The sequence below is a fragment of the Megalobrama amblycephala genome, linkage group LG17, assembly GCF_018812025.1.
Source record: "Megalobrama amblycephala isolate DHTTF-2021 linkage group LG17, ASM1881202v1, whole genome shotgun sequence".
Lineage (NCBI taxonomy): Eukaryota > Metazoa > Chordata > Actinopteri > Cypriniformes > Xenocyprididae > Megalobrama > Megalobrama amblycephala.
In genome coordinates this window covers 17,016,582-17,029,529 of record NC_063060.1, presented here as the reverse complement: position 1 = coordinate 17,029,529, position 12,948 = coordinate 17,016,582, and the positions used below count along the sequence as shown (strand labels likewise).

At 41.3% G+C, this 12,948-nt stretch overlaps 1 protein-coding gene across 1 annotated transcript in view; it reads right to left on the bottom strand.

The window, feature by feature from the left end:
• Positions 1-12,948, bottom strand: part of LOC125251888 — a 96,998-nt gene that overhangs the window by 65,972 nt on the left and 18,078 nt on the right. Inside the window, exons 18-26 of the mRNA XM_048164985.1 lie at positions 12,189-12,373; positions 11,916-12,098; positions 7,011-7,102; positions 6,761-6,930; positions 5,708-5,861; positions 5,510-5,589; positions 4,446-4,626; positions 3,851-4,033; positions 3,642-3,772 (exon numbers count right to left, since the gene is read on the bottom strand). Of these exons, the coding sequence (XP_048020942.1) occupies positions 3,642-3,772; positions 3,851-4,033; positions 4,446-4,626; positions 5,510-5,589; positions 5,708-5,861; positions 6,761-6,930; positions 7,011-7,102; positions 11,916-12,098; positions 12,189-12,373 (1,359 nt within the window). The remainder of the gene's footprint in view (positions 1-3,641; positions 3,773-3,850; positions 4,034-4,445; positions 4,627-5,509; positions 5,590-5,707; positions 5,862-6,760; positions 6,931-7,010; positions 7,103-11,915; positions 12,099-12,188; positions 12,374-12,948) is intronic.

Below are 12,948 nucleotides of genomic sequence, written 5' to 3'. Positions count from 1 at the left end.
TTCGCAGGGCACGCGATCGTTAGAGGAATATGTGCAGGAATATTTGGATATTGCTCACCTCTCTGATCTACCAGACTGTGCTTTGATTGACTTCTTCTGTGATGGCGTCAACCAACCTCTCCAGGATAAACTAAGACGAGAGGGACCGCGTTCATCACTCAGCAGCTTTTTGGACTTTGCTTTGTTGTCGGTTGGTTCTCTGCTTACTGTGGGGGTCGCTGAGGAATGTGACACCATGGTAGATCACGTAATGGCCGCCGCGCCAGGTAACACGCACAAGATGGCGGCTATCATCACAACAGCAACAGTTCATGTCGCCGCTGATCGCCCAGAGCAACGTCACGCCTTCGTTGATCGCCCAGAGCAATGTCACGTCGCCGCTGATCGCCCAGAGCAACGTCATGCCTTCGCAGATCGCCCAGAGCAACGACACGCCTTCGCTGATCACCCAGAGCAATGTCACGTCGCCACTGATCGCCCAGAGCAACGTCACGCCTTCGTTGATCGCCCAGAGCAAAGTCACGTCGACGCTGAATCACGTCACATCTCTGGATCTGTCTGGGAGTGGAGAGGGTTGCGTTCCAGTGTGGCTGATTCACCGCTGATGTCGGCGCGAGCGGCTGGAATTCCCAAGCATCAGCCGGCCACTTCGCACTCAAGCCCGCCGGCCGCCTCGCTCTCAAGCCCGCCGGCCGCCTCGCTCTCAAGCCCGCCGGCCGCCTCGCTCTCAAGCCCGCCGGCCGCTTCGCACTCAAGTCCGCCGGCCGCTTCGCACTCAAGTTCGTCAGACGCTTTGCACGCAAGTGCATCTGTTTCAACGCTCTCAAGTGCGCCTGTTTCAACGCTCTCAAGTGCGCCTGTTTCAACGCTCTCAAGTGCGCCTGTTTCAACGCTCTCAAGTGCGCCTGTTTCAACGCTCTCAAGTGCGCCTGTTTCAACGCTCTCAAGTGCGTCTGTTTCAACGCTCTCAAGTGCGTCTGTTTCAACGCTCTCAAGTGCGTCTGTTTCAACGCTCTCAAGTGCGTCTGTTTCAACGCTCTCAAGTGCGTCTGTTTCAACGCTCTCAAGTGCGTCTGTTTCAACGCTCTCAAGTGCGTCTGTTTCAACGCTCTCAAGTGCGCCTGTTTCAACGCTCTCAAGTGCGTCTGTTTCAACGCTCTCAAATTTGTCGGTTGATATGGACTCAAGTGCCCTGGACGCGATGGACAAGATGGCCGCCCCTGCAGTGTCAGTGAACAAAGGGGCCGTTCCTGCCGTTGAGTCCGCTCCAGCCAGTGAGTCCGTTCCGGAAACCGCTCCAGTTAGTGAGTCTGCCCCAGAGTCCGCTCCAGCCAGTGAGCCAACTCCAGAGCCCGCTCCAGCCAGTGAGTCCACTCCAGAACCCGCTCCAGCCAGTGAGTCCACTCCAGTTCTGCATGCTCTCCCTATCAGTCCGGTGATGGCCAAAAGGGCTGTACTCACGTTTTATGTTTTGTCGTTCTTGCGAGCCTGGAGGATGCTCCCAGAGCAGCCCGAGCAGCCCGCTGTCGTCCCAGAGCAGCCCGCTGCCGTCCCGGAGCAGCCCGAGCCCGCTGCCGTCCCGGAGCAGCCCGAGCCCGCTGCCGTCCCGGAGCAGCCCGCTCTGCCTGATACGGCCATAGAGCAGCCTTGGTCGGCCTTGCCACCACCGCCTGGACCATTTGCTCTACCGCTGCCACTCAGGCCATCTGCCCTGCTGGCGCCACCCGAGCTCCTTGCCCATGAACCCGCCAATGCCTCCCTTGATTTCCCCAAGAACTTTTTGGGGGGGGCAGTATACCTAGGGGTGGGGAGCTTAGGGGTGGGGAGCTTGGGGGTGGGGACCCTGCCCAGCCACTGCTGCCACTGCTGCCACTGCTGCCACTGATGTCATTCATGGACTGTAGGCCACTAGGGCCATGCATGGACCCTGACCCGCCGTGGCTGCCCGAGCCGCCTGACCCGCCGTGGCTGCCCGAGCCGCCTGACCCGCCGTGGCTGCCCGAGCCGCCTGACCCGCCGTGGCTGCCCGAGCCGCCTGACCCGCCGTGGCTGCCCGAGCCGCCTGACCCGCCGAGGCTGCCCGAGCCGCCTGACCCGCCGTGGCTGCCCGAGCCGCCTGACCCTCCGTGGCTGCCCGCGTTCCTGGACCTGCATTGGGGGCCCTGTTCCTGTCTGCATGCAGGTCCCCAATGCACCCACCCCCCTCCCTAGCTGTTCCTTTTACGCCGCGAGGACGCGCCTTCCGGGAGGGGGGCGTTATGTTATGATCACCGTCTGTTCCTGTCAGTTCCCGGACTACATTACCCATAATCCTCCCTGCCTATCACCTGCACTCACTCCACCAATCACTATCACCAATCACCACACCCAGCTGCAGTACATTAACAGGACTATAAAGGACTCATACACACACCACCTCACGGCGAAGTCTTGATTACCCTGTGTGTCAATTCTAAGCGTTTCCCTGTGTTTATCCTGTTTCCCTGTCTGTTCCTGTTCCTGCCTTTGACCCTTGCCTTGCCATCCTGTTCTGTGAATGTTATCTGCCTGCCTCGATCTACTGCCTGTACCCTGACTACGATTCTGCCTAGCCCTTGCTGTTCCTGTTTGCCCCTGCTTAGACCCTGCCTGTACGACCACGCTTACCACTGTAAATAAAAGCTTGCATATGGATCTTACCATGAGTCCCGCTACGTTACAGTTGTGGAAACCGTGATACATTTTTTCATGATTCTTTGATGAATAAAAACATTTATTTGAAATACTTTTTTTTTCAGACTTTACTGTCATTTTTGATCTCTTTATTGCATCCATGCTGAATAAAAGTATTCATTTCTTTTGAAACTTCAAACTTTGAACAGTTTTTTTTACTTGATGTTTATATCACATGGCATTTTAGAGTCTTTAAAGGTCCCGTTTTTCGTGTTTTTTTTTTAAGCTTTGATTGTGTTTATAGTGTGCAATATAACGTGTTCATGTTTCACATGTACAAAAAAACATTTTTCACATAATTTACTTATCTGTATACCGCTGTTTCCACTGTCATAAAAACGGGCTGATGACTTCCTTGTTCTATGAAGTCCCTCCTTCAGAAATACATAACGAGTTCTGATTGTGCCAGCGGTTCCTGTGTTGTGATTCGACAGCTCTGAGCGCACCGTGCCCGGAAAAGTCACGCCTCTTACCATAACGTGGAGATGCACATGCTCAGTGTTATTGTAAACATGTCTTTAATTTTACCCTATCAATTTGAGCCGGAATCAGACCCGGTGATTGGACTGCGGGATGAAAATAACAGCGTTTCGACGACATGGCGACAAACACACTCTACAAACGCAACTCTTGTGTATTCCTGTGGGCGGAGGTTAGTCAAAAAACTGTTTTAGTGACGTCATTAAAGAAGGAAGTAGAGGGATGTAGTCCAAACTGGCCGTTCGATGTAGGCGACTTCTGTTAAATAAAATATCTCGCTTGGCATTGAACTTTGAGCTTTAAAATGTTACAGATTTTATTTATACTCTAACAACAACATTACACACTAACTAAAGTTTGAAACATGGGATCACGAAGAACGGGACCTTTAAATTTTTCCAAAAAATGGTAAAAAAAAAAATTAAACCACATAAAAGAAAAGATATTACCTTGTGGTTTAAGTTGATGAAGTGAGAACAGTGGAGTTCATGTGTTGCTGTTATATGGTACGTCTGGACTGGGTCCGACTCGCTGTGAAGGTTCTGGGTCATGTGACACTCCTGCATGTTCTGTGAATCCTCTGAAAAATATATTAGTGAATGAAGAGTCTGTTGTGTTGTTGTTTTGAAGTGTTGCGTTATTTGTAGAAATCACTTACCTTGTAAACCATACCTAACCCTCACAGCAGAGCTCCACTCTGGGCCCCTTTGCTTTAGTAATCCAAGAACTCTAATGCTGACAGTACTAGGCAAACGAAACCCGGCATCTATAGAATAATGTCTCTGGCCATCTTCCAGACTTCTCTCCAGCTGCACTGTGGAGTGAAGCAAAACATAAAGAGCTGACCGCAAATCATTATATCACTGGAAATTATGTTCCAGAGAAGTAATTATAGAACTGTATGGTTCTGGAAATAAAAATACCATTCATTTTGTCAATAGAGAAAATTAGTTTTAAGTATTTTTATCAAGTTTGTTTTCATACTTAAAATCTGTCATTTTATATTGAATAAATTCAATTGTCAGTCACAATGCTTCAAAAGATGAACAGTTCAGACAGATGATCATATACTTTATTACAAAGTTTATAGTTTGTCATTGTTGTGATTCAGCTCAGAACAGGTTGGTTTGGTTTAGATTCTACATTGACAGATCTTTTGAAATGCCTAATGAATAAAAAATGAGAAAGTGAATGTAAGAAAAAAAAACCTTCTGGGACTATTAAAAATGTGATAACTATTAGCAGATTCTTGCCTGAGAGTGATGTGTCCTTATTGAAGACATTTTTAAGCAAAGTCTGTATTATGAACTTCCTGCTGTGAGCATGTGTGGTGTTGACCGAGAAAGAGAATGGATGTCCATCTGCTACTACTTTGGCATCAAGATGAAAGTGGGCTCTCGTTTCTGAAGCAAGATTCACCATCTCCAGTAGTCCCTTAGGCACAATGGTGAATGATTTAATGAACCATGTTCTTGAATAATAAAAGATTTTTGGTAACACTTTAGAATAATGGTCTGCCATTAATAATTAACTATGCAGGAAGTAATGCAGGACTAATGAGTAGTACTACATTAACACTTCAGCTACTATTAACTAATATAGAAACAAGCTTAACTAATCAGTAAGTAATATCAAATTTAGGACTAAGATAGTTCCTTATTAGCTAATCAATAATTAGAGAATGAGATTGTCATCATTAAGAACTAATAGGTAACTATGACAAATTATAAAGAATTACTAATTAATTACTAATCACAACATTAAAGTGTCTGAGATGTGAGCAATTGTCTTTTTTTTACTCTCAACATGGTCATAAAATGCATCATTAATTACTCAAGTGTTACCAAGTCACTATGCAGGAACTACTAGTGATCCTACTAGTGATCAGGACAATTATTTTAAAGTGAAAAACATCTTTTTCACTTTAAAATAATGGTCCAGATCAGTAGTAGTTATTGAAGATTGACCTTTTTTACTCTCAACATGGTCATGAAATGCATAATTTATTACTCAAATACCTAGTCATTCTTCAAGATTTCGTCTCAGACACAAGATAATGTTCTTTACAAATTATTGTTTAGTTAATAAGGAACTATCTTCTAAATTTGATATTACTTACTGATTAGTTAAGCTTGTTTCTATATTAGTTAATAGTAGCTGAAGTGTTAATGTAGTACTACTCATTAGTCCTGCATTACTTCCTGCATAGTTTTTTATTATTGGCGGACCATTATTCTTAAGTGTTCCCAGATTCTTGAATAATATAGCACAACAGCTTTTCTTGAGACTTTGCAAAGCAAATGTTCTTCTCACTTACCTTGATAAAATAATGGTGGATGTTGTCAATTAGTAATTCGATTCTGCCTGAATGTTGGTTGTTTAATTCTTCAAGCTGCGCTGTGAGAAAAAAAGATGAAAAAACATTCACAGAAACAATTTCATACGATTAAATATTGTTTTGATATAATTATATCATGTTCTTGTGTGAAATCCACTTTTGAAGTGAGTTTGAAACCTTGAATGAGAATGTTTTTCAGGGGATGTGTTATTTTCAGAATCAGCCTTTTCGGACTGAGATTGACATCCAAGGACACATCTCTGGGGATAGTGGATTGTGGTGTGCCAAGAAAGAGAAGCAGAGTGGCTTCCAGCGGCATCCAGGAATTCCGCTGTCAAAGATCCACAGAAAGCAGCAATTTAATGACAGCGTTATTTTGACCTTCTTAACCTTAATGGACAGATGTCAGGATCACAGTGATTTTGCCAAGTAAGACATGTTCCAACCCAGTGTGCCACACGAGTCCTGAAAAGTGAAGCCAAAGCTTCTCGATTTTTTTCCCCAAAGATAGTTTCTGTCATTTTAGGCAGTTTTTATCACACTGATGTTAGTTAAACTGTTTGTTCTTTAAATAAGTTTGTTTTTAGTTAGTTATTTGATGCTATAAAAATGTGGATTTTGACGTCATGATTGACAGCTTCTCTGAGCGAAGTAGTCACTGAAGCACTGAAGACTTTTCTGGATCTTCGGGAGGAGATTGGAGCTTTAACTTTAATTTCTACATTTCTAGAACTGTTTATTTCACACCGACATAATGAGTTGCAGTTTTAACCGATTCTGGGATTGTGGACGGGACCTTGATATCGCAGCACCACTTCGCACTCACTACTGCACAGACTCGAGCTCCAAGTTCACTATGACTCGAGACTCAAGATGTCAGCGCCATATTGGCACATTGGTGGATTCACTTACTAGAATGGAAGAGAGTGAAGGTGCGTCGTCCATCTTTTTTACAGTCTATGGTTGCAACATATTTTGTTGATCCTGGAACAACATTCAAGTCTGAATTTAGTCCTATCCCTACTCTAAACCTATCCCTTAGATCAGAGGGAAATGATAGGTGAATTACACCTATGTAGAAGCACCTAACCCTGTTTGTAAGCCTGAACTTGTCCCTCAAATCTGACTGTTTCATTGGAATGTTGTTCCAGGATCAACAAAGATGTTGACCTAGGAACATGTTGGACTTGGTGAAATCACTTTCACCCTGATGTGGGATATCTTGCCTACCTGGGGTATAAAAGTATAGGCTGCCTCCAAGAGGTACTGGTTGAGACCTTTGTCCAGTTTTTGGAGTTTGAGAGTAAAAAGAACTGGGCCCAGTAGTGGGAAGCCTTTTCCCATCAATGTCAAAGGATAAGTGACATCAGAGCATAGCTGCCATCCAACCATCTTAGACCCTGCAAAAATATCCATAAAACTATATCAACACCAAAAATGTAAAAAAGTGTGAAGCTAATGTTGTTTTAAACAAACTCACATGTTTTAGGAGTGCAAGAGCTCTTCTCCTTGAGATTTCTTGTAGCTATGAGCTCCTCTTTACTGTCCCCGCTCACACGAAACATTCTAGAGCTGTCTCATGAGCACAATCAGCAACAATTTTAGAGTCAAGATAAAACAACTGTTTTGGACAGTAGGTATGTTCCCTGCAAATAAGCCTGCACTGGCCCTTTACGGGCCCTCTTAGGGCTAGCATAAGGGCCCCCAGCAGGAGAATTTGCTCAGCCCTCATTTAGCACCCAGGAAGCCCTCACTGGGCCCACACAGGGCCCGCACTATTAATCTACAACAATAAATCTGGCAGCACAGGGTGCCACACATTTACCATTAATGAAAATAACAGTTAATGATCATTAAAAAAGAAATGGTCAATGACTGGCAGGGGCATCTGCCACTCAAATATTTCCTAAATCATACTCTGTAAAATGTAATTCTGACCACTGCATGATAATTGATTCATCGATAAGTAATTAACTCATCTAACCAGAATTTCTCTTGCAATTTTTGCTAAAACAAATGTGCTTCAGAAACACACAGTTATAGCAACCAGAGAACAACTGATGATGAAAAGTCAAGGGTCAAGAGCCCAACTACAACAAACGCTCACCTCCATAACGGTGACTTCAAAATTTACTATTTTCAATAAAACATCAACATCTAAAAGTTTTGTATGAAAGAAATAATCAAACTGGATTGTAATAAGTAAAGATGCTGAGATCTAGACAGATCTGTTAGCGTTTAATGTGGTCATGTGTTGCTGCTGGTCATGTGACAGTGTTTTCAGCTTATTTAAATAAGGAGATTTTACTTTACTGCCAGTCATTTGACCGTTTTATCATCTAACTGTTTTGTTATGGTATTAATTACAGATTATTTTTGTAATTTTCCATACATTTGTATGTCTTTTAAGAAAATTAAACTAAAAATACAGCCAAACAGAGCATGGGAAATGAAAGTGGGCTGCTTACACAAAACCTGCATGGGTCCAAAGGTACAAAAGTTGCGCTGGGCCCTAACGGGCTGGCCCTCAATGGGCCATCATGGGCTTAATGCGGGCAGTTCGCTAGTGTGGGCTGCTCACAGAGAGCCCGCAGTGAGCCTAAAGCTGTGGGCCTCGCCTGGGCAAGCCCGCACTGGGCCTGTTTAGGTTTGCCGTGGGCTGGCCCTAGCCCACTGTGCCCGCAAAAAGCCAGCATGGGCATGTTTGCAGGGTTTACATGCATTAATTTTCATCAGTCCAAATGAAACCAATCTGATTTCATATTCTGAAAGTTCTGTTTATATTACCTCCAAAATTTTAAATTAAACTTGCATTTCAAACTAAACTTTGTCATGTGCGCAGCCCCAGTCACCACTTTCATAACTGGAGAAAAGATATAATGTCACCACAGATACCTAAAGGGAAAACTGACAAATAAGAGCTTTTTTTATAGCAAATATTTTTTTTAAATATTCCCACTGACCAGCCTGTAAGATGTAAATTGTATGTAAAAGAGAGATCTTATTATGTAGGAGGGTCCGGTAAACATGCGCATCATAGCACTGCATATGTACTCAAGGTTTTTTAGAATCCGATTGTGAAGACAGTCATATTTAAGCATTTACATGCCTAGTTTTTTTCCTACTGACTGATTATTTCAGGTCTACACCACCCCTTCCAATCTGATTAATCAAGCTGAGTCAGATCAATTGAGATGAAGGCTTAGATGAAGACTTTTCAGTCTGATTAAGTCATCAATCTGATTTAGGTGCATGTAAACATTGCTACTGATAAATAAAAGTGACTGCAGTTAAGAAAAGGAAAAATGTTATATATATATATATATATATATATATATATATATATATATATATATATATATATATATATATATATATTAGGGGTGTAACGATACGCGTATTCGTATCGAACCGTTCGGTACGAGGCTTTCGGTTCGGTACGCATTATGTACCGAACGGTTCGTTGGACTAATTAATTACATTTGGAAAATAAAAAAGTTTGTGAAATATAATGTTATGCGTTCAACAAGGTAGCCCAATAACCCAAACGACGTAACAGGCAACGCCCCTGACACCCCCGAAGAAAAAAAAACACCAACTTATACGTTTATGTTATGCTGCGTTCAAACCGAACGCGTCTGGGGCGTCTGCGAGCGTCTGATTTACATGTGGCTACTCAGGCAGGCGCTCGCTCACTCAGTACGCGCTGAAGGCTCTTTGCAAAATGGCTAATGTGTTTAACACATAGACTGTAAAGGTTTAACAGACCAGAAATAGAAGATCGTCCAAATAACCAACAGGTCGTTTGGGTGCACTTTGGATTCCCTGCAAGCTATATAACATTTTCATTTTTTTATAAGGAGCTGTTTTTGTTTTATCTCTTTCGAGCGTGAGTTTAAAATATTCTAATCTCCCCCCAGAGTGAGTTTTTTTTTTTAATGCAACCATTATTTTAGAACGTTTGCCTTTAATGTTTCCATAGGGACGCGTCTTGCGTCACTAGCGCTGAGCGCAGCAACAATAACACTGTATGACAGATGGATCGCTATTATTTTGTTTTTTCTTGTTTATTTAAAATATTCACAAACTTGCTTACCATGTTATCAACTATCTGATATTCCGATCCTCAAATATGTGTAAGTGAGTGTGTTTTGTCGTTTAAAAGCCTTTATAAATGATCTTTATCTTGATCTATAACGCGAGATAGGCGCCGCCATCTTAGTTTGCGCTGCAGTTCACAGAGTCCTGTCAGTCGGATTTACAGCAGGTGAATTCATCATTTTCTCCCGAAATATATGCAAGTAAGTGGCTGGTGAACTGGAAGAATAATAGAGTAAACTTTATAGTTACATAGGCCCATTATGTGTGTCTGATATGAATAAATATCGGCAAATTGTATATGAATGGATTGTTATTGCTCCTTCCACTGATGTCTGACATCAGTGTGCATTTTATAAACTCTAAATATATTGTTTTAATGGTGCTTATGCGTATATAAATGTCTGAAATCTTAAAAGAATGAACGTTAAAGAACGTTATGTGGCTGAAAACACTGCATAGTTGTGATAAAACGTACCGAACCGTACCGAACCGAACCGTGACACCAGTGTATCGTATCGAACCGAACCGTGAATTTTGTGAACCGTTACACCCCTAAAATATATATATATATATATATATATATATATATATATATATATATATATATATATATATAATGTATATATATTTTTACAATTTAGCAATATATATATACAATGTAGTAGTCAACATTTGAAATGGATCAGAAAAGTTCATCAAAGTTGTCCTAACAAGAAGGTTTTAGGACAACTTTGTTTATATACAACTCTTTATATTCATGACTTTTAGGTTATACTTTATTCCGATAGTTAGGGCTACTAGAATAACTTGACAAGTATTGCAAAGTTACTTGTAGTCAGTAGAATGTCTGTTGGCAGACCATCAAAACGTCTCGGGTTACTTGTGTAACCCTGGTTCCCTGAATAAGGGAACGAGACGCTACGTCATATGACATTATGGGAACCTATAACGTCATATGACGTAGCGTCGACAGTTCCCATGAAAGGGAACAAAGTGTTAGCAGATATTAAGTAGACAGTCTAATACTCTAATGATTGGCAGGTTTCATGTAGTTGCAAAATGACTTAAAGTTATATGTCTAAAGTGGACTATCGAAATAAAGTGTTACCAACTTTTATATCTATTTCAATAATAAAATTTAATGTTATGTGGTGCAACCACGCGTGCTGTAATAGCATATTGGCTATGTTTACATGCACCCAAATAATCCATTTGTAATCGGATTGACGGCTCAATTGGATTGAAAAACGTTCATGTAAACACCTTAATCGATCCGACTGAGCTCGATCCGAATTAAATTTTGATTGGATTGGAAGGGGTGGTTTATTCCTTTTCTAACCCGATCCAACAGCAAAAAAAGACCATGTAAACACTTGAATCCGACTACTTTCTCAATTGCATTCAGAAGTCTCTGGGGCACATGTGCAGTGCAATGTTGACACGCATTACGCAGCGCACAGGTTCACGTTCACGTCTTTAGTTGTAAGGATTTCTGAATGTGTATGCCAACAGGGCAAAATTAACAATGAGCTCTGTTGGTGTCACGTCTATGGTTGTCTCCGGAAGTGTGATTGATAGGACGTCACACGCAGAGCGTTCACAAAAGTTTTAATCGGAATGTATATAAAACACATATAAACGGATATTTGAATCAGATTACAGTGTTTAGAGTACATGTAAACAGATCTGCAATCGGATTCAATTCATTCGGATTGACGAAAATTGGTGCACTACTGTCTTGAATACATGTAAGTGTACACATCTTAATTATTATTTTTTTTAAAGAAGTCAAAATATTTTTCAAGGTAAAAAGTATTTTGGGGAATGGCACCACATGACATTTTACAGCCTGAACCAGGTTTGCCTTGTCATAAAATGGTGAAATTATGTGATATTTTAAGAGATTTATTGACCTTGATACACATTCATGATGAGGGTCTGCAATGGTCTATGATTTCATTTCAGGTCTTATGTTTTTTTTCTGCATGCTTCTGAATGTTGTTTATACAACATGACTTTAATTTGGAAGACAAAAGCTTTAATAAGCATTGAAGCAGTTTTGTTTATTTATTTATTTATTTATTTTAAGAAATACTTATAAAAGTTAATACCAAACTACTTAATGTCTTCTCTACAAGAATTTGATTCTTTTAATGATGCTTTATTTTCTTTATTATGATATCAGGACAGTTGTACCATCCTGACATTTTGGTCTTTATTTCCCCCAAATAATATATCAAAGTGAATGTATATATTTGAAAGAACATGTAAATAATGTTCATACTTGAAGGTCAGTATATCCATGACATCTTCTGGAGTATTGAGTACCACCTTCAGGCTCTGCCCATGGTGCAGATATATAGCCCCATCCAAGCTGGTGAAGGTTTTGAGTTGAGTGACCCACTCTAATCCCACACGACCAAATGCTCCATCCACTCCAGCTCTCGCAGAGATGGCAACCAGTGCACTGTGTAAGAGGACAAACAGGAGATGACTTAACATGACGACTTCAACCTAGTAGCACACTGCCATTATTAAAACTATACACCAGACATACTTTGGTTTGACATAGCCAGCCAGTGAAAAATGTGACCAATTCTTATAGTTAGCGATGCCTTTAAGTCTGAGGGAGAACAGAGTGGACATGTTGATGCTTAGCCTCATGGGTAATCCAGAGAGAGATGGTAAAACCAGTTCCTCTGACAGAACAATTGGCCTTTGACTGATTTTAATCTCTTGACCCTGAGAAAAGGGAAGAAATTAAAACAAGGATCAGGTTTAGTCTTATTATTATGACATAAAAAGTGAAAAATATAGTAAAGATGCACTGATATTAAAATTATGTCTGTTATGATTAGAAGACGATTATTAAATCTGCTTTAAATGAATATACAGGGATTAATTCAAGTTAAGATCAATCGACAGCATTATTGGCATAATGATGTTAACCTTATTTTCTTTAAAGTGCCCCAATTATGCTTTTTTGGATATTACCTTTCATGCAGTGTGCAATATAGCTGTTTGTGAATGTAAAAACTATGCAAAGTTTCAAAAATCAAAGTGCACAATAAATGGAGTTATTGAATCCCAAAAGAAAGAACCAAGTATGAACTGCCTGAAACAAGTCGTCAATAATTTCGGTCTTACTTCTTGCAAAAATCTATGTAAGTTTGTATCAAATTTGCATAATGCTCACCTGTGATCTTCATTGGCTGCTCATAAAAAATGTCTACTTTGACCTGCCCTCAAACACTATAATTGTAACTAGAGACTGGAAGAGTTTGGTTTGCGTTGTCAACATTTTGAGAAGATGCTGT